The sequence below is a fragment of the Stegastes partitus genome, unplaced genomic scaffold, assembly GCF_000690725.1.
Source record: "Stegastes partitus isolate 25-593 unplaced genomic scaffold, Stegastes_partitus-1.0.2 Scaffold9, whole genome shotgun sequence".
Classification (NCBI taxonomy): domain Eukaryota; kingdom Metazoa; phylum Chordata; class Actinopteri; family Pomacentridae; genus Stegastes; species Stegastes partitus.
This window is the reverse complement of record NW_007577740.1, coordinates 1,804,541-1,826,744: the sequence shown is the minus strand read 5'-3', so window position 1 is coordinate 1,826,744 and position 22,204 is coordinate 1,804,541. Positions and strand designations below refer to the sequence as shown.

General features: G+C 40.0%; 1 protein-coding gene across 4 annotated transcripts in view; it reads left to right on the top strand.

Annotated features, from left to right (window-relative positions):
* Positions 1 to 4,884: 4,884 nt before the first annotated feature.
* Positions 4,885 to 22,204, top strand: part of ryr3 (ryanodine receptor 3) — a 116,582-nt gene continuing 99,262 nt past the window's right edge. For all 4 annotated transcript variants that reach the window (XM_008284879.1, XM_008284871.1, XM_008284862.1 and 1 more), the window contains exons 1-2: positions 4,885 to 4,958; positions 21,504 to 21,623. In XM_008284879.1, the coding sequence (XP_008283101.1) occupies positions 4,911 to 4,958; positions 21,504 to 21,623 (168 nt within the window). In that variant the 5' untranslated portion in view covers positions 4,885 to 4,910. The remainder of the gene's footprint in view (positions 4,959 to 21,503; positions 21,624 to 22,204) is intronic.

Genomic DNA, 22,204 nt, shown 5'->3' with positions numbered 1-22,204 from the left:
ACCCGTGGAGTCCCAGGTGTCATCTTGAGATTATGATGAAGGTTGTCGGTGTAAACTAGCCCCTCTGCTCTTCTTCTCCTCTTCCGAGGAATCTGGATTCTAGGGGATTTCGGTAAAGCATCCCAACTCTGTGCATAACTATGGCAGTTAAGTTTTGCGCCCTGTTGATTGCCCATGCTCATGAAAGCCTGACACTCCGAACACAACTGTAACAGCTCTGTCAGCCAGCGGACCTCAGATGAGTCATCTAATGCTTGGAGGGTTTCTTTAAAGGCCATAAGGCCGAACTTGCCTGCTTGACTCTGGTTCACTGCTTCAGCTGGACCCTCCTCCTCGTGCTCAGAGGTTAGTCTTTGATGGTAGCTGAGAGGGGCTTTAGAGGGGAAACATGGGCCCCTGCAGAGGGAGAGGAGTGGACTCACACAGCACCTCTCGCTGACAGCCCTGTACAGGTGTAAGTCTGTACGAGTGCTCTCCATGGTGTTATTTGATTACCACAGACAAAGCAGTGATGATGTCTTTCTGGAAATCTCATTCACAGCTGACCAACCAACATCAGACCTGCCGGGAAAAGAGAAAACATTTATTTCACACCTGTTAGTGTTCTCACTTGCAGGTAGTTCAATTCTCAATCCAACCGTATCCTCAAAATAAAATTCAAAAAATAAATATGAAGATTATTTCAGAACACCAGATAACTTCACAAAACAAAAATAAACACAATATGAGTTGGTACCGAGAGCTTTTACAGACATCTGTTGATTCACATGTGGCCAAAGTAGAGCTTGAATTTAAGAGATTCACTGGTTTTAGTTACTCCAGTGTGAATATTTGCTAGTTTGCAAAATCTTTGATTAAATCAAACTAAATATCCTGAGTTTTGGACTGTTACATTTACTGAACTTTCAGTTATATTCATTGTTAGGGAATTTTCCACATAATTTTCTTACATTTATGAGACCAAACGATTGAAAAAATAAATGGTTCTGCACAAACAAAGCAAAATAGTAAACAATTGAATTAAACGTTTTGACCCTGTTTAAAATATACAGACTGTCACTCTATATACCTTACTTTAGTTGGGTTTTTTTTTCCTTTACCATATAGCTGGTCCAAAAAGATCCATTTTGAAATACAAATAGCTAATTACTGTTCACACTATAATGAGTTTCCCCATATGACACAAACAACAACATAAACCTGATTTTAAACATGAACTTACTTGTAGCATCCCTCCACACAGCAGCAGGTCCTTCCTTTGTTGTGTCATTCAGGTGGCAGAGGACTGTTTCCTGCCCTCTACACAGGTTTCAGCCAATCAGTGCTGCCAGCTGGAGATCTAAACGACTCCCATTGGCTCGACTGTTAACCGCAGTCCCTCTAATCCCCTGAGGGCTGACAGGTACTGAGAGGAGCCCATTAAGAAACCAACAGACAGCAGGCTCGGTGAGGATTTGGATTTGTCATCTTAATCTTGTTGACTTCAGCCTATACGTGAATAAACACTGAATGGGCACCAGTGTTTTTAACTAGGGCTTTTCTGTTTAAAGATTTTTTTTAATTATTTTTTTTTAACAGTAGCAGATTAAGATTCAAAAGGCTTTAAGGTTTAATTTAGGTAAAGCCTCACAATAATACAATGTGTAAACACTGGATGACAAGTACAAGTAATTAATACAAAGAAAAAAAGCTCATTATGCAGCAGAATTGGCTCTATTGACAATAAATTTATATATCTTATGGTGCTGCATTATTTTATAAGATTGGTTACTATTAAAACAACATTTTCACATTGTAGCTTTTGGAGGCTGAATTAAATTTACTAAAGTAATATTGTGTTTGGGTCCTTTAATCTATAAAATACATTAGGGATGGATTATTTACTGGCCTGGTCAAATATCGAACCCAATATTCAGTATTTTTCTGATTTAAAAAAAACAAAAACTTTAAATGGATTCCTGATAAAAGACATTTAGTTTAAAATGTGCTACTTTGGCTCTGTGTTCTCTATATGTGGTGACCACTCTACTTCTTCTCATTGGCTAAACGTCACCAGTGACAGCCGATCAACAGTGAAGGACAAAGGCTGAGAAGTTCTTGTTTGAATAACATGAATTAAAGAAAGATTTGTTTTTAAAGTTTTCAGCTGGAGTTTGTGTTGTTCTAAATTCTGACACTAGGAATTTAATTTTACTGCAAATATATGTTGGTTTTTAAATATCAGTTATCTGTGTACTCGATCGCTAATAATAAGTATTGGTATCAGCCGTGAAAAAAATCCCATCAGTTGACCCCTACAATATATTACGCTGTATAACTAATCACCTTTGTGGTATGGACAGTCCTTATTGTACAGTACCTTGTTACAATTCATCACTGTCTGAGCAAACTTGGAAAAGTAGTGCTTCTCCTTGTGTGGCTTGGCACGGCCGTGGTTATATACAGTATAATGTCTGTGTTAACCTGGATCATGTAAGTCACATCTGCCCTGCAGCGGCAGACTAACCACAGACTCTATGTAGGTCAGCTGAGCACCACGCTGTGCAGCACACCGGTCAGTGCGTGCACCAGGCTAATCTGACGACTGGCCAGCTGTCAGTTTGATGGATTACAGGCATTTAAAGCAAATAAACAGCTGTTGGTGTCACTGAAACCACAACAATGACGCCTTTACTGGCAACTTGATTCAAATCTTCATGTGGTTACATCTCATAAGGAATTCTAAAGACATTGGAATTGGCCAGTTTTTAATGAACTCTTCAGGTCTATTTACAGGTTAATGGTGCAATTCAGTTAAATCTATTCTATTTCAAATTTGATTTACCTCGTAAATCACCCAATACAACAACAATATTTTAGATTGAGATAAACCCAACAAACCTAAATGATCCTCTTTGAGCAGCCCTTTGATGACAGCGAGCAGAAAAAAAGTCTCTTTTAAAAGGAAGAACCCTCCGGCAGAACCAGGCTCAGGGAATACCCTTTATCTCCCAGTATTATAGGTTACATCTAAAACTACACAAAATTAAAATGAACCATGAAGTGCTCACATCTCTTCTCTGAATAGACTGAAGCACAGATACACAACTCAGCCGCTGTGAAACAGACACTGAACTGAACTACAAATCTGATGTGTTGTAATTGAATGTCAAAAAACTGAAGAATGTGTCAAAGCTCTTGCATAAATTTTGTAAAAGGTCAGTGGAAGTCAGTTTGTCTTCCATGTGTATGTTTGTGGAAACGCTGGCTCATGTGGACAGAGGTTACACAACTAAAACATTGCGCAAAAAATATGGTGAGAAAGATTCCCTCTATATTTACATAGAGGCTAGTCTGGTCATAAACTGCAAAATCCCCCGTCCAGTGTTTCAATGTAAAGTTCACTAGATGACCACTAGATGTCAGACATGTCCTGGCTGCAGACATGATGTCTGGATTGAATGATCAATGACCACATCCACATGACTGACATCTGACAAAGGTTACATAGGTTTTACTTTGTAAGTAAAAGCAAAACAAATGACAAGTAACATCATATTTGGTCATGGACAATATTTGGAATAATGAGTAATGAGAACATTTTTCATTGTTAGAAACCATTCATTAAATGTTTTCTATGTAACCAATCTGCATCAAATGATATGTGCATATGTGAAATATTAGCAGTTATACAATAGTAACCCTCATGTGCCCTCTGTGTAACTTTATAAAATGAATGCACCAGGGTAAATATGATGAGATTTTAATTGCAGAACTTAACATGTTATAATTGATCTAAAAAAGAGAAACAATGCAATCTATATTTCACCTGCATCATTTTATTTGTTTATTTTTGAAGAAATAATTGAACTTGTATTTGTGGAGCTAGTGAGGGTGAGTAGGTCAAATTAAAGTATTTCTCAGCCACACATTTTTCCTGATTGCAAATAACATTTATACTGATGCAACCTTAGCCTACCTAAGGACAAAATTAGACCTTTATAGTGCAATAAAAACATGCATATGTGGATTTATGAGGGGTTAATGACAAAACTGATGTAAAAACAACATGCATCTGAGTTCCAGTGTCTCTCATTAGTTAGCAGATGAGTGGGCAAGACAAGCAAATATGCAACTGAGCAGGATAGGGTGGCATGTGTAAAGCGAGACACTAAGTTTGCCTAATATGCAACAAGCGGGCAAGCAACAAACAGCTTCTACATTTCTCCTTAGATGTGATTTGAAAGTATAATTAAAGTGCATGAGCAAATTCAAGTTGTTTGTCACAAGACTGCAAAGGAAGGGATGACAATCTGTCTCTCTAAAGAAAAAGAAGAAGAAAATGACAGCTGTCTGCAGACTTTGGACACAAGTGCTCAGTGAGGGTTGTAAGTGTGAGTGGGTGAGGGAGGGAGGGTGAGGGAGGGTGAGGGAGGGTGCCAGTCAGGAGCAGCATGCGTCATTGTCAGACAGGGAGTTGTTAAACTGCTGAATCAATTGGCAAAAGGAGGTTTTCACATTTCAAAAGTAGTACCATCATCATTATTATCATCATCATCATCATTAGAGCAGCGGCTGCCAGCAGCAGCAGCAGCAGCAGAATCCTCAGCACCGGGAGCTCGGCTCATCCTCCCCCCGATGGCCGGCTCCCCTCCGTCCGCTGCTTCGCACTGCTGCTGCTGCTGCTGCTGCTGGCGTCGGGGCGCAGGGAGGAGGAGGAGGAGGGGGGAGGAGGAAGGGTGGATGGAGGGGGTAGGCAGGAGAGGAGAGGAGAGGCGAGGAGAGGAGAGGAGGAGGAGGGGGGCTCGGCCGGGCTGCCCTATATGGCTGTGGATGAGCTCTCTGCTAATATCGGCTTGAGAGGCACAGCATCGCGTTTCTGCCGGCAGTCAGTGGTGGCTTCCAGAGTCTGAGCAGGCTCCTTCACAGCCATGGCTGAGGGCGGAGAAGGGGAAGATGAGATCCAGTTCTTGAGAACTGTAAGTAAAGATCGTTTCATCGGCACACCGAGCCGTTCCTTCGCGTGCGCTATGAGTTTCCCAATTAACGCTTTGAGATGCTGCGGGCGGCTCCGTCAGTTATCGCCCACCCAAGTTGGATTAATAGTGGAAGTTAAAGAAAATAAATGCTTGGCTTTTGCATGACCGCTGACGGGGGAAGTTGCCGCAGGTTGCAGGCTTGCACCCTTCGCACCTGTCGACTGGACTCCTGATGGAGAGAATCTCAATGAGACTTCCGTCTGCAGGTGCAAGGGCAGAAAAAAAAAAGCCCTGATATTTCACGAGGCGCAGTCTCTCTGGTGTGCACAATCATATATCCTTTTTTTTTTTTTACTTTTTCATGGCTGTATTCTTTTCCTCGGGGGAGAAGAGTTTCAATAAGTTGTGCTCACACGCCAGCCACCCTGTGCGGAGACTATTTTAGTTGTTTGACGCAGGTTGCTGGTGGTTCTACCCAGCAGCTCTCCTTGTAAACGATACGACTGCTTGTATGTTGGTGCGCCGGGACACGTATTCTTCTCTTGCGCTGTCTCATGAATCCGTGTGGTGTTGCATGTACAGCAATGAGTGTCCGGACAACAACATGCACAGCAGGATCTGTGGCAACCCTGGACACTGGTGATCACCCCTGACTCACATATATATGAGAGGACTGTGTTTGGTTTCAGTTTTGGAGAGAGGTTCTGGTTGGGAGCCTTTTGGTTTGGATTGGTAAAGATAATTCTGATTAGAGTCTCATCTCTTTGGAGCCTCATTTAATACACAATGGATTTATGAAACACAACTTTTCTGAAATCATATCAGTTTATATCTGTTGCTGGCTAATTGAGAATTTTTTGTGCTGCAAACGAGTCTTATTTGACACAAGTAACCGGTTTCTACTGACATCTGCATCTACAGTATTTTGCAGCCAGTGACAGATGTGTTTTCAGGGCTGGATCTGATATCTGGATGATCGTTCAACACCTAGTATATTGTGATAGCAGTCACTGATTTCAATCACTTGCACATCAGATGAAAACCTGGGACTTGAGTTGTGCAGTTGGCTACAGTTGACATTAAGACTGCCTTGTTTGTCATGATTTAGCATTCAATCACAGCATTACCAAACACGTCAACAAACACCTAAACTGTGATGCTCGTTTTGAGAGGGTGCTATTATATTTATTTCATAGATAAATAAAAGGAAACCAAAGAGGAGTGCTAAGGCAATTTAGGGCAACATTTCATAATATCAGAGGACTTGTTACAGATAAAGTGGCCAAAATAATGAGTCACGCCCCCCAAAATCCTACATTCCCAATGACGCAACTGGATATTATTTCTAATTAGACCCGCCTACGTCCGTCCAACTCCACACAGCTGAGACTCAAGCTGACACCGAGCTAACTCAGATGACGTCAGCAGGGTTATTTTCTCAGACTTCCTCCGCATCCACAGAGGTCTAAATTCTACACCTGTTCTCACAGGCGGTGTAGTGCGTCTCATAATCATTGTAAAATTGTTGAAATGATTCCCAAACATGTTGGTGTGATGTTTTAAGTGTCATTCAATTAAGAGACGGTTCCTCTGTTGTGGTTCTCCATTGACACCCACTTGATTCAGGGCTTTGCGATGCTGATGTATACGTTATTGTTAATCCATATGAAAGCCCCCCGAAGGCCCGGCTGGTTGTTGGTGGCAGACGGGAGCTTGTACTTAACAGCTCCTACTATTTGTGATGCCAGTGATATGCTGACCCATGCCTCTCAGATTCTACTGTCACAATGGCATCCTGGTTATCTGATGACAACAGCGATTTGAGAGGGGGGCTTCCCTTGAGGTCCACAGCCTTGTTATCAAACCTCCATGGTGAGAGAAACGCACCCTCATAGGAAGCCCTAAAAAAAGAGTGCTAATTGAAACACACTACTTTACAACTGTGGAACATTTTGGAAGAAGCCTACACACAAGTGGCAGGTCTTTTGTAAAGGCTGCAGTCGAAGTTGTTGAGTTCGTCAGCGAATTCATTGCTTTTGTTCCTGTTTTGTAAAGGAGAGTAGTTGCAGGACAAATGTGGTGGAGCCTGGAGCTGTTGTGTGTCTTCTAAAGGAAATTTAAAACGAATGTGACATTGTCAAAAGGGCAAAGAATCCAGCTATTGCATCAGGACTGTCAGGTGGTGACAGAGGTCCAGACGTTGTGGTTCAGTTTCAACATGGACACTCTGCGCTTGCTGTTGATGTGTAACGTTGGGAAAGCTGGCAGCGATGAGAGCCTCTCTGTCAGAGGTGAAGACAGCAGACCCTTCTGTAACTTTATATTCCTTCACTGAAGCTCACTCTCTGTTCTGATAAGGGGAAATAAAAAACAACTTTATGTGCAGCAAAATATACACAACATCAAAATGATGTGATCAGGAATGAGTTGTTTTGGACAGCTCATTTCATTTGGATCTAAATCAACACTGTAAGCCAGCTCAATGTTTTGGTCAAGTATGGGCTTGTTTGTTCAGTGCACATTCAAAGAGTAACTGAATTGTATTTACTTTAGTGCCAAGCCAATGCTGCTGGGTTTATCCTCATAGAATGATCGGTTCAGAGCTTCGGCTTGTGTTTCACAGCACGATGGAGACGAAAACACTGTTTTGGCTTTAGACTTAGTGGAAATTGAGCAGACACATAGATATTGACACATAGTTACTAAGAATGAAAATATGAACAAGTATTTATGCTTGTGAGTGTATTTTTGGATGAAATAGGAGTCTAATGTTACCAGTTTTCCTAATAATACTTTAATACTAGGTTTAACTAGCACTACACTCCTGCACAAGAACAATGAGGTTTCTTCTGCAACTTGATCAACTGGTGAGCTGATGGCTTTTTCACCAATGTATACTAAGACCCGTTTGCATTTTTTTGTGTTATTAATAACTTAGTTGGAAGAAAAACACAATTGGCTAGACGCACTAATGTCAACCAGTTTTATGGAGCTAATGTCTGTTTAATTAGTTAGCAAACTATAGCAGATGAAAACTGCCAGAGCTCGCTAGAGCCTATGTAAAGCAGTTTTAACATTTAATACTTGAGTATAATTATCCAAAATTGAAATGAGAAGATGTAAATGTAACTTTTACTGGTCATAGTTACACTGTGACTAGTCAGAATTTTTATTCCAGATGTAAAATGTCATTTTGACCAGTCAAAATGACAGTTAGCGATATCTGTAATTTAGATTAGAGCAGTCAAAGTAACAGTTGCAGATCTCTCAAACCTCATAATGACTTGTCTGAATAGTTGTTCATGACGCTTATGAGAAGTTTCCCATTGGATATTGGTCCAGTAAAGCATTTGAACAGTGTTAGTAGAAGTAATGGCGGCTGCTGTGGTGGATAAGATTGTAAGAAAATGGCATCAGGTTGTTAGCAGGAGTTTGTGGAGAACGAGAGCGTTCATCATTAGATACTTACATTTTGACTCGTCATAATTCCAGTTTGAATCATTCTGACTAATTTAAACTTAATTTAAAATATCTCAATATAAGTCAGAATTAAACTGTAGACATCTGAAACGGAAAATTACAACCGATCATAATTCAGATGCAGATATCTACAATCCACATTGTGGCTATCTGCATCTGAATTATAGATATCGGTAATGACAAATCCCAAACACATTAACAGTAAAAGAGACATCATTTGTAATAACAAATGATGACTGTGTGGATATCTGAAATGCTCTTAGCTGAGGAAGACTTAAATTACAGATATCTGCAATACATATCTAATTTCACTATAAAATGTTAAAGTGCCTCGTCATACAAACTCACATTGGTTTATTTTTGTCTGAAATTAGAGACTCATTGTGTAAGACTATGGCAAACTGTCAGTCATGATCATTTTAAACTGAAGATTTGTCACACACGACAAAAAAAAAGCTTGACAGGTGGTGCTACACTTGCTAAGTTAGATGGGGTTCAACTAATGGCCAAATGAGGATTTTCTTTATAGCGGTATTGTGTTTGTACCTGATATCAGTGTCAGTTCATTTCATCCTGCCCTGTCCAGGTGAACTGCTGTTGTACCTTTTAAAACCAGGTAACTGAGGCTTGCAAGTCCACCAGTAGCTCCTCAGGGCTTATTTGGAGTTTATGTTGTTCTGGAAGCCTTCTGCATACCAAGGCAAGAACTCGGGGGGTTTAAATTTAGCCTTTTTAAAGATGATGCTTCCACAGCACATACAGCTCTGCTCGCCTGGCACTAAACCACACCAGGGGCAGTGCCTCAGTCAGGGCAGCACAAGACCAGTGACACTTTAACACCATTTTTATAGGGATAATGTTGCATTTAAAAATCATATGCTTGATACCACACAGCAGTATACAGCATATTTTGAAGCTTAATATGTCAAAGTAATGGACAGTGTCACTAGACTTTTACGTGGCAGATGCAGTTTGGTAGATTTTAAATCAAAGCTGATGACTTTAAATAGGTTTTAATGCTGATTGAAACATCTTGAGTTTATTACTCGAGACACATAATGGAGTCAGATATGAATTATAATTGCAGTCAGTGACATGACTCAAATCTCCATGTGGTTACATTTTGTTCATGCCTTATTAAGAAAACTGGAGCTAACAGGTGGCCTCATTGTTGATCACGTATCAGTCATGTTGTCAGGGAAGACTTCAGTCATTGCTAAATGGACATTTAAAAGTTGCCGGTTATGCAATGAACCCTTGAGTGCTCAAAGACACCATAAAGGACCTTTAACAATGTATAAAAACAAAAATCATACCTTCTGGAAGTTTATATGTTTTATTGCTTTATAACATTGAATTGAATAGATTTACTGTGGGTTTTTTTCTCACATTAAAGATTTTTTAATGTCAAAGTAAAAACTGCTGAGATTATTTATACATAAAATCGTTGAATACACCTAGTATATAGTATACACGTACTATGCATACAACAATTTTGTGCTACAGGATGAAGAAAATATTGTTATTCTGAGAATAGTAGTTTCATGTTTAAGTTTTTAAGAGTTGATTCAGCAGAACAAGCGGATTCTGTGAAAATGAAAACGAGTGAAGACAAACCTAACTTGATAATAGTTTAACCAGCTAACAAGAAGTGTAGTGCATTTTTGAAAGATTATTTTTTTTAGAGGAGTTTTGCATTAGTTTCCCTGCGGTGTCAGTTGATTGACAATAAATGGAGAGTAATGAAATTAAATACTGATTGATAACTGCCCTATACAAAGCAAAATAGAAAACATTTTGTCTGGCATCATATTGAAAATAGTTTTTCATCAACAGGTCTAAAAAGAAGCAGTTGCTGTGGAAGTTATAGTTGCGATGTAATAATGTAATGCAAAACCAGGAACACGTAATTTTGTAATTCAGAAAGAAATTGTATGCCACTCAACTCATCTTGATTCTAATATGCAGTATGTGCTGTACTGTTGCATTAGTTAATGCCCTTGCAAAGTTTTCCTCTCCAGCAAGATGTGGAGTGTTGTCCTCTAGCCTCAGGTGAACCTCCCTCAGCTTGATGTAAATTGAATGAGAAGGATTTCCTCTGTATTGATTGAGCAGGCCGGCATGGCAGAGCAACAGTGTGTTCTCTGGCAGCTCCGGCTCGCTCCAGTCATCAGTACTGAAGGACAGCGAGGCGGCTGCCATCCTCGTCATTTATACAACCTTGACGTCACAGTGGCAGTACCCCAAAAACCACTCACTCAGAAGTGAGGGGTGTGTGTGTGTGGGCTGGACCTGTTTAGTTGAATAAAATACAAGTTGATCATATCAGCTCATTTGGAATTAGATCAACATGAATTATCATTCTTTTTTCCCCCCTAAAAAACCCCCAAACATTATCTTTGCCCTAATCTGTTTCCATTCTTTTAACTGGTGTTGAACAGTTATGTAATAGCCATTAAACATGAAGGAGGCAGCACAAGGCTCTTGTCTTCTCAGCCAATGTGAGGCCTTTAGGGTTGCCTTCACCTGCAGACCTTATGTAAGTGTTAATTCCCAAAATGCTGCTGGAGCAGTTCCTTAACCATAAAACACTGTTACTATACGGATATAAGTTATCTTATATGACATATTTACCACTTTAACTTTGAATTATTTTGCCTTGCCTGTGGCTATGGCCTGTTCTTGCTGTGTCACAAATCATGAGAATGCCACTGATTTGATTTGCAAACACTATAAAACCACAATCAATACCTTGCTTCAAGTATTGGCTCTAAATGTACTTATACAACAATATAACTTCATAGGATGCATTAAATTTTATGTCCTTACCAATAATACATACAAATGTAATCTGCGTCTTGAATACATCGATCACATTGCTCAGTAAGTTGCTGTGGAGGTTCAGGCAGAGTTGCTAGTAGCAGCAGCGTGAGTGGACTCTAAACCCAAATAATTACCTTCATTAATCAACAGAGGACAGAAAAAGGTGCAGCCAGTGAGCTCCTTAGCATTTTGAGTGTCCCTTAGGTCACTCAGTTCATTTTCACTTAGCAGCAGTATGGTTCAGTTTGTCATCAGGTCTTTGGCCATAATGGTTTTTCCTCCTGAGACTGTATATAAACGACAGACAAAAGTGACTGTGACATCACCCACTGGTTCGTACGCTACTGTTGTGAAGCCTTTAGACCATCGCCATGTTGGTCTGCTGAAACCAGCTGTAACAAGTGAGTTGTGGATCTGACTGGAGAACGAGGACACTCTTGACCTGTCAATCATAGGTCTTAATCAGAGTAAGTGATGTCACTTCATTGCACCGATTAGATTTTAGCAACATTTAACTCTAGCATATAAGCTGAATTTTGCTTATTTTGACAACAATTAAACCTCGTCTTCTTCTTCTTTTTTTTTTACTGTTTAAAGGTTGCAGAAAGAAGCTGTGACCACAACACTGACATATCGTCACCTTTTGTCAAACACTGAGTTGTCCACACATCCAGCTGCTCAAGAGCAAAGTTATCATGTATTTGGACCTGAGTTTCAATATAGTTTCAAATTGGAAACTTGTTCTCTCGCTGTTATTTGACACATTGTTATAATTAAAAGTTTTTAGGACCTTTAAGCTTTAAGTTCTTAGCCACTGAGGAGCTCTGCTGATGCAGTTTTGGCGCTGCGTGCTTTGTAATAATGAGAGAGGATCAAGCAGTCAATCACTTCCACACCCATTTTTTTCTTCATAAACACTAAGAAATGATTCATGTTTGAATTACAGATCCTTTTTTAAATTATTTTCTGACAAGATAGGATTTGAGGATGTTTCACTTTGAGAAACATGATTCTGTTTGTCATTTTGCTAATAATTCACTCGTCTTCAGTTTTTCAGTAAGCCCACTGACATCCTAAAACAACGCTTTCTATTTGCTGTGTGCAGCCAACCATGGCAGCTGCAGTCGAGATGACATCTTGTAGCTGGATGGATCTGGAAATCATTTCCAGCCCTTGTAGTGAGGGAGGTTTACCTTGTCACAGACTGCTACTGATGTATTGCACAACACTTAAATGCTCATTGGATTTATCGTGTGTCATGTACGCTATCGACCCACAGGTATTCAGTCTGTCTGAGGAATGAACATTTGACCTCTGTGAAATCTATTCTGAAGAAACAGTACTTACCTTATTGGATTGTTGTTTTTTTGAGCTATTTGTACCATCAGAGTTAAAATCAACTCAAGCTTGCATCAGATTTGACACACACACCACTGCCAACTCGGAAGATAAAACCACTGTTGGCTTTGGTCAGGACCTGAGAGCTTAGAGGGAGAAAAGAAGGCTGAAGTCAGCGTCAGGTGAATGTCTTCACTTCACCTGATCCCTGCACTTCTCTTTCTGTCTGTTTTTCACCTCACACACACACAGACACACACACACACACAATGCTGTTAGCCTCTTCACACGCCACCACATCTTCCCTGTGTCCGCTCTGTCTCATCAGACAGGATGATAGCTCCAGCTCCATCCCTGACCACAGGCCCCCTATTTTTCAGCACTTCTGCTGAGGTGGACGCCTCGGCCTTGCACGCATGGGGGCCTCTATTATTTGAAGCTGCTCTAAAGCAATATGCATATAAACTAAGCCAAGAAAATCCAATTTGTTATGGGAACACCATATAAATCTTGGAGCCTGTGATCCATGGCAGTGTACTGCGGGGCAAAACTTGCCTGACTCTGGAATTTTATTTCATTTTTTTTAATACAGAGCTCAGATGTGCAGTGCATTATTCATTTTGACGCATGATGTTAACTCAGATATGCACTCACACACTTGCATATGCACACCGACACACATTATGTTCGCTCATATGTCTGTATATGAAGCATGAGTGCGAGAGCAGAAAATGAATGCATCTTCTCTGACAAATCTGTGTGTAACTCTGGAGGTCTGAGAGATTTCTGGCCTTTGAAGTGAGCACTAACGACATGTCTGTAAAAAAGATTTCATCAAAAAATCTTTGATCCTCGGAGGCTGTGTGGCGGCTGTGGAAACCTGCAGGGACTTCAAAACTACCTCTGTGATCCATTTTTGGGGGGGTCAAGATATTTCTGAAAACTCTTATGGCAATAATTATAGATGAGAACAAGACAAAAATAACGGGACGCATGAAGTGAGCGCTTAATTATTTTAAGACATTTCAAGGCAGAACTTTTGGTGAGAACAAGCCGATACCTCCAGTGTGAACAAGGGATTAAAGTTTATATTACAAACATAATCCTAGATCATACGACACATATCTGTATCTGCTGTCTGTCTAAGTTGTAGAGATAAAGATGGGAAGTTAAACTAAAGAACTTGGCAACCGAGTCCTTTACGAGTTTTCTGTTTTTTTGTGGGGGAGTATTACAGCCATTGTAAACAAAATGTATTTAACTTCTGAATTTAATCTCAGAATTTTAAGAAAAAAATGTCTGCAGTCTGCCAGAATTCAGAGAAAAAGGCACAATGTCAGAAATCAAATACATTTTTTTTTACATTGTTCCTAATCCTCTTCTAGACTTTTTGGCTCATTTTTGCTTTCGTCTCACTAACAATGGTTCCGTAAGGTTTTTTGTCCTTTGAGCCTAAATACATTGTCACTGACCTCCTACTTGTATTCCTGATGTTGTAATGTCCTCTGGGAAACTTGCAATGCCTTTCCGGTCAGGTCTTGTTGATTACGGCTGCTATCTGTACCTGTAATAAAAAATAAAAAGCAGTGCAGAGAAGACAGCTGTCTTCAGTGACCTTACAAAATTTGTGCTTCTTTATAGGCAGTAGACAGTAGTAAAAAAAAAAATGCGTAAAACCTACTTGAATCAAACTAGGATAATTCCAGGACCCACCAAACCTTGTCAGAGAAGTGAAATTATAGCAGCTACAGCCGAAGTCACCTGTCAAACTAAGAAGGGCGGCTGAACAGTGACAAGAGGGCAGCAGCAGTACGTGACCACACAGAACACCACAGAAACGTGTAGAAGAGGACGACAGCGCAGCCTGAGCGGCAATTACTGAACTACATACCTCCTCTTTGCAGTAATGCTTCTCTACCTGCACACGATGTGTTTATTTTGTATTGAGCAAAACCACACACCATATAATGACTTTTGTTAATATCATTTGTTACAAAATTAAAACAGAATTCAGACACTTCCTGCTGAGGCAGCACGTACTGGACTGTAGCTTCCATGTAGACTTTGTTTTGTTTGTGTTCTGAAGCCTATCACATTTATCAGTTATGACAGAAAGCAGTCAGGCTTTTGTTGCAAATGACTCAAAACAGTGAGTGGCCCAGTGTAGTCACTGCTGCTGCTGCTGCTGCTTAAGCCCAGACTTGTGTGGACGAATTGTTGAAGCACAGGAGAGTGTTGTGGAAGTCTATGGATGATGAAAATCTTTAAATGAAAAGACAAAATCTCTGTCTTCTGCTCTTTTCACCTCTTAATTTCCTTGTCGTTTTCTTCAAAAAACTATTTTAGCGCAATTTCATGGTAAATTTTAATTGTGAACAAATCCTTCAGAAAATGAGTACATTTATTCAGTGGTCACGGCAGTAACAGTCTTGAACAGTGGTGGAAGATTTCTAGCTTCTCACATCACTAATCTTCTTTTTCTATTATTATTATTTTTTCTGGGCTTCTTCGCCTTTAATGGACAGGATAGTGCTTTGACTGAGAAACATGGGGAGAAGAGTAGGGGAAGGACATGCAGCAAATGAGCCACTGGCTGGACTCGAACCACCTCTGCTGCGTTGAGAACTACAGCCTGTACGTGGGTTGCCGTCTTATCCGGTTGACCTACCGGGGCGCCCCACATCACTAATCAGAACCACTGATAGTGGCTTGTAGAGTTCTGTTTTTTGAGTGTTGAAAGACTTTTATTACATATTACCATTTTTGTTGACATAAAATATGGAACTTAGAAAAATAGGACATATAGCTGTCTCTATGGCATTTATTTGCGATACCTACTTATATTCTGGTGAACCTGGCAGAACTCAACCAGTTTTTATGGCCGTACAGAACAACCACTGAGACAACTGCAAACTAAAACAGTTACTATTTATGATGCCATGTAGCCGTGGAACTGGTCCACCCAGATCCTTAATTAAAATGAGACTAACAGTACCACAATGCAAAAATACTCCATTGTAAGTATATGTACACCATTAAAAATTTGTGCTTGCTTTACAATATTATATAAAGGTAAAATGATCATTGACTAGCATGATGGATTATTTCTTTAATCATTAGAAACCATTTTAAAGGGATGTTTTCTCTCTGGTGTACCAACTAACAACTGATAAACATCTGAAATGTAACAAGTAGACATCTTTTTTTTGGTCATAAATCAAGTAAGTTCGGCATCACAGGTTTAATATTAAAATATATTATTACATTTTTCATGTGTTTTATGTAAAATCCTCACCTAGAATATAGCTTTTAACTGTAACGGTAACAGTAAAAATGTAAATGAATCTCAGCTCAAGTAAATAAAAGTGCCATAAAAGCATTGTACTTAAATAAATGTAAACCACACTGGGTTTGCTTCAAACTCTGGAAGGAAGTTGTGGGACTATCTATTCAGGGTAGATTGTTTTTTCTATCACCAGATGATATGGGTAAGCGTCATCATGGTTTATTTGATGCTAACAATCCATGACAGTAACTATTTTATGAATCCTCCATTCAAATAGCATTGCAGACCTGAACACACAGTCTTGTATGTTTGTCTCTGGAAGCTTTGTTGGCTTGTTGTTGGTGGGAACTGTACTTACCTGAAGCAGGTATTATAACGTTAAGGCGAATTTATGGTCGTGTCTGTAGGCTGATAAGTGGACTGCTATGCAACCGGATGCTATTCACCTCCTACTAAACACAGAAAAATACATGGGGACACAGCAGCTGCTTAGGGATTGGGCTGTAGCACCGTGTCAGGTGTAGCGGGTGCAGTGTGTCAACATCGCACAGGATATCTGGAGAACTAACACTTCATACTTTGTTTAGGCTTCGTCAATGAAAGCATGTACAAACATAGCTTTATTTAAGTCCAGCAGCGGCTACTTTATTTTAAACACTTAAAAATTAATTTTAAAGGCGTGGAGGACCGAGAATCGTTTTGTAGAGTCTCTCCTCACACTAATCATTTGTTTTCCTGACACGTGAGCAGTCGACAGTGTCGTGCAGACAGTCCGCATGCACTTGAATTAGAACTACCAGGGATCATTGAGGCTTACATTTATTATTTATTCATGAAGCTAGCACTAATTTGTAAACCATATAGATAAAGATTTTTGTGACTTTGTATCTCTAAAGTAGCTACGATGCATCCAGTGTAGCTGACTGTGCTGACTACCTTGTATCAGCCAAAAAAAATGGACAGAGCAGCAACACACTGGGGCTGGGGCTGGCATACCTTTCCCATTAACGAGAAATACTGAGAGTCTCTGACTTGGCTCATTAGCTCTCACTCACTTGTTCATGAGGTTATTCTACCTTCAAGGCATCTTTGAAATATATCTGTGGACTACATTAAAATGTCAAATTGCTAAAACATCAAGTTTCCCAATCCTTTTTTCTGTTTCTCGTTTATGTTGTCGTCTGTTTCGGATCTATTTTCCACCGTCGCTGCGCTTCGTCAGGTTCTCCTTTACCTTTAATCATTCCTCTCTCGCTATTGCCCCCTTTTCCTGAGGCTCTACAAGATTTTAAAAATTTAACATAAGGTTGCAGCATTGTGAATAATAACTTCATTATTTCTATTCAGGCGATCATGGTTGTCAGATCCCTCAAAAATGCAAAGAATCTTTAGGTGTTTCCAAGAAGAGTAAGTTTCGTTTACAATCCGGGGAAACTGCCTGTTTTGAAAATTCTTGTTTTTCATATCAGAAACTAGAATCTGAGTCTCAGTTAGAGTAACAGCGCTTTGATAGACACCACTATCAGCCCTTATCAAGCTTATCAGGTTGTACTTCTCACACATCTACACTGTATCTGCTTTGCTCTCCATGTTGTTAGCTAAGCTTCACTAAAAACACGTAGCTCAACCTGTACTTAGCACCCTGCCTGACATTTATGAGAAACACGACGCCTGGGCGGTCAGAGACGACTGAGACAGTGTGAACAAGGAGACAAATGTGCAGGAATTTTCTTCGTTCCCCTTCTTTTCTGACCCCCTGCTACATTTTTCCTCTCCCAAAGCCTGCCTGTGTTGATCTCCACTGAGCATGTGCAAGGCATGTGTGTCAAAATAGCAGTGCTGAGGGATTGAACAGATTCACCTTTTCTCAAGTTCACATTGGTGGCAGCGCTGGGTGAGTTGTGGGAGTTTATTTGGCATGCTGGAGCATCGGGAGTTCTCGGGTTTCGGTTGGTGGATGCATTGGGCTGCGCACACACACACCTGTTGCTGTCACACACGGGCTGGCTGTACAGCGAACGAAGTAGAGGAAGGAAAAAGAAGGAGTGGGGAAATGCTGAGGGTCTGCCACAGACAAACTACACATTCCATAGTGCCAGTGGTCATTCAAGAAATCTCTAAGCAGAGTGAAAAATTATTTTTTTGGGGGGTGGGGGTGGGGGGGAGAGTGGAGACATATCGGACCTGCAAGATCCAGAGGGCGATCGAGGGGTGGTGGGGACGGGTGGGGTCGGGTTGGGAGAGGGCAGGGTCAAGTTCCCGCTCTACACTTGGAAGCTGGGTAAAGCAGCCACCCAACCCTCGCTTACCTCCTCCTGCTGCAGGCCAGGGCCCTATACATAGTAATGATGCTGCTCTTTAGCTGTCTAGCAGATGGTCGCAATGCTGTTGCGAGGATCACTTTGCCTCAGATTCACCAGATTCTCTGGCTTGGAATCAAGTCAGGAGTGCAGAGACAGACAAAAAAGTGTCTTAAGGAAGTGTCTTGGCTGTGGGCACATAACACCATTTCATTAGTTTTTAAGATCTGATCATAGCGATTGGATTTTTATGAGAGAACTCCACTACGGCTCCACTCGAGACATTAAAGCCTCCCATACAGTGTCTCCTGTGGCTGTGTTTATTATAGAACTATGTTGGCATTATCATCCATTCTGCTCTTCCTCCTGTTGCTTCACACTGCTCAAATGACATCCAGTCTATGTTGCTTTCTGATCTCAGTGCAACTCTGACTGCTTCTGGTTCTTAGACTGCACTATCCAAGAGAGAAAAAAAATCCATTTTGTGCATCTGAGCCCAGTCTGGTGGCCAGTTTGACTGAATTAAAATATGCATGAATATGTAATAGTTGCTTTCAGTGCAGAATTTTATTGTCACATTTGTGCTTTATAAAATTTTTCATAATGACACACCGAACATTTCGTGAAATTCGCTGCAGGATTAGAATAAGCTGGCACTAATAGTCATCTGTAAGTGATTTCATAAAAAAGGCACGCCACATACACGCATAAATATAGTGTCAGGCAATGGTGCCAAGCTCTGCTGGTTTCATAAGGCCACCAGAATCCCAAACAGCTGAAAAGAAAGAGGTGTATTTACTTGATTTTAAAGAGGTGACAAGTCTTTGGTCATCCTGTGGTTGTATTGAGTTTCCCTATCTGTAGCCTGAAACAATAAACTGCATTAACTCCATCACACAACTACCCGGAAAGCTGCAGCAGTGATTCTGAGCCAACACTGATGCTTTCTGCTATCAGTAATCACCTCCCCGAAGCCCAAAGTTGGGCCATAGATTTTTAAAATGCTGCTGGTGTGGACTGCTGTGTCAGTTTGGCCCCTCATCACTTCACCATGACATTTAAGTTGACTGCGCTTCACTTTTACTCTGTAAGATAGATTTTTTATTGTCTTGCAGCACAAATTGACCAGAATATAGCTTTAAGGCAAGAACTTTGGCTTTTTTCTTACAAAATTAACCATTGTATAGTTACTAAATGTCTCCTTACTGTTATTTATCCCTGCCTTTACATGAACATTTATCTATCTTTATATTGTCACTGATCTAGCACACTTATATTACCTACAACTTATTCTATTTATATATAGTGTTCATACCACTCTGTTCATTGTTTATACTGTTAATACTGCATCACACTGTATACAGTCATACTGCATTAACTATATATGTACACACACTTTGCATACTTACATGCATTGTAACTGTTGATACTGCTCATTCTGCCTTTAAAGCTATTCCACTTCGACATTTTACATTGCAGCTCACTTTTACTGTTCCTTTTGCACTTCTGGTTAGATGTTAAACTGCATTTCATTTTTTAGTACTTGCACTCTGTGCAATGACAATAAAGCTGAATCTAAACTAATCTGATCTAATCTTTAAACTCAAACGGCTTGTTCATTGATTTCACTTGTTTTTACTGCTTAGAAAGTTTTCCTGAGGGATAACATTGATCACATCTCTGAAGCTGAAATACAGTGGAGCTGGAAGTCAGATGATGATTTTTTTTAATTGTTATTTTACAGATGGTGAAATGTACCTGCTGAAATATCTGATCAAGTAATCATTTTTCTTGCACGCAGAATAAAGAGTCAAGGGTTGCACTTTAGAGCAGTATGGACTATTTTAGCCTTTAACACTTTTTTAGTATAAGAGTTCACAAGAACAACTTAAAAGAAGAAGATGCGATTTTGGAAAATATTTACAGATGAAAAATCAAGTCTAGTGATGGCAAACCTTGTTACCAGAGCCAGGAGAACCATTTCCTTCCTCTGTTCAGTCTTAAGGCTACGCTAAGCTAACTGCTTGTGTATTTATAGCACATACAGTCATTGGCATGTAGACAGGAAAGTGGTATTGATCGTCTCATATAACTCCAAGTGTATTCCTCAAACTTTGTACCATTCATTGAATACACATTGCTCGTTGAATTCTGTTGGGTTTTCCTGTTGTGGGTGAAGACAGTCCAGTCAGTAGCTTTGATTTACTAACACCTCCCACATGTAGAAACCAGAAAGACATATCATTCTCACTAAGTCTGAAACAGAAACTGACTGCAAGCCTCCTGTCTCTTTGAACTTTTACATCTGCTGAGCGAACAGGAAAATCTGTCATAAGATAAAATACCTCGAGTGTCCTTGTTTCCAGTTCATTTCCATTTGTACAGCAGTGTGACTGGAAACAATTTTCTCTTATATCGCTGGATGCAGGAGATGAAAGTGAATGCTTTCTAATGCAGAAAAACATCTGACAGTATAATGGGACACGTTCAAAAACTGAAAAACCCTCCTACATTATTCTCTGCACACGGATGTCTGACCATGCAGGGGCTCTTCCTTTGCAATCACACTAAATTTTCTCGTTTGGGGTCTAATGTGCCATTGTTTGAATTATTGTCAGGGTGTGTTATCTCGCCTCCTGAGTCTGTGGGTGCTGTACAGCCTGTATCTAAATCTATTGAATTAATACTGCTGTGAAGGAGGTGGGAGCCAGAACCATGGCAACCATCAGCTCAGATTAGTGTGGGACGTGAGCTGGCAGGAGACATGCACACCACACACACACTAAACGCTCACACACACTCAAACAAATCAATACATGTGAGTGTGTTGCCAAATAGAGCCCGACCCTCTGACACCCTGACAGATACAGATGTTCATTTATTGGTTGCACCGATTGAATTGAGGTCTTTGTCTCTCCCACAGAGATACCGAAGTCAAAACAAACAGGTTTAGAAATGATATTACTCAAAGCTGGTTGCCCTCAGTATTATTGATTTATATAACTTTAGTTCTTTTTTTTCTGTTGATGAATTGAACACTTGTAAAAAAAAAAAAAAAACAACAAACGTGTATTACATCAAAATCCTGCCTCTATTCTTGTCCTATAAAGAGTTTATTTAGACTATGCAGTCAGCTGCCACAACACAACACAAGATCTGAGAGTTTATTTTTTATGCTACCTTTATCTGAAATCAAAGTTTCACTTTGACTCTGTGAGCCGGAATATATGGATTTCAAGTCAGGGAGGTATCTTGTTTATTTTGGTTAAGTCACTGTCAGAAAACGTTCAGCTTTAATGCTCCTGTCTTCCCTGGCAGGATGATGAGGTGGTGCTCCAGAGTGCGGCCACCATCGAGAAGGAGCATCGCAAGTTCTGCCTCGCTGCTGAGGGACTTGGAAACCGCCTGTGTTACCTGGAACCCACATCGGAAGCCAAGGTGAGGATGAAACTGAGGCAGCTGCATTTTTTTATCTGTTGTCGTCTCAGCCCACAACCCTTTAGGTGTGATTCTGCACTAGTAATTGATTCTTATATTTAACTAATTGACCTTTAACTGTTTCAAATATTTACCCATATACTTTTAGTCAGTCATCTTGATTTCAGCTATATGAACCACTTATCTTTATATTGTGCTTTTTAAAGTATGTTGTTTTAGCTAACTATTTCACCTGTTTGTTCATCACTCTTAGCTACCTATTTGAAGTCTTTACTTTTAGCTATTTTTGGTGGTTATTCTAATGTTTAGCTAACTATTTCAGTTTTAACTTTCATCTTGTTCATATATTTCCTCCTATTAAGTAACTTATTGAACTATTTACCAGTTGTTTTTAGGTGATCATTTGAAAGGTTTATTCATAACTTCTCTTTGACTATTTCAACGAGTTAACCTCATGTTTGGCAAAAAACATCACTTAGCTTTTATTGAAAAAATAAAATACAATCCCTTTTATTTAACAGCTAATTGAACATTTTCTCTGTTATATTTAGGTTATTGAACTTCTAGAACATGTAACTATT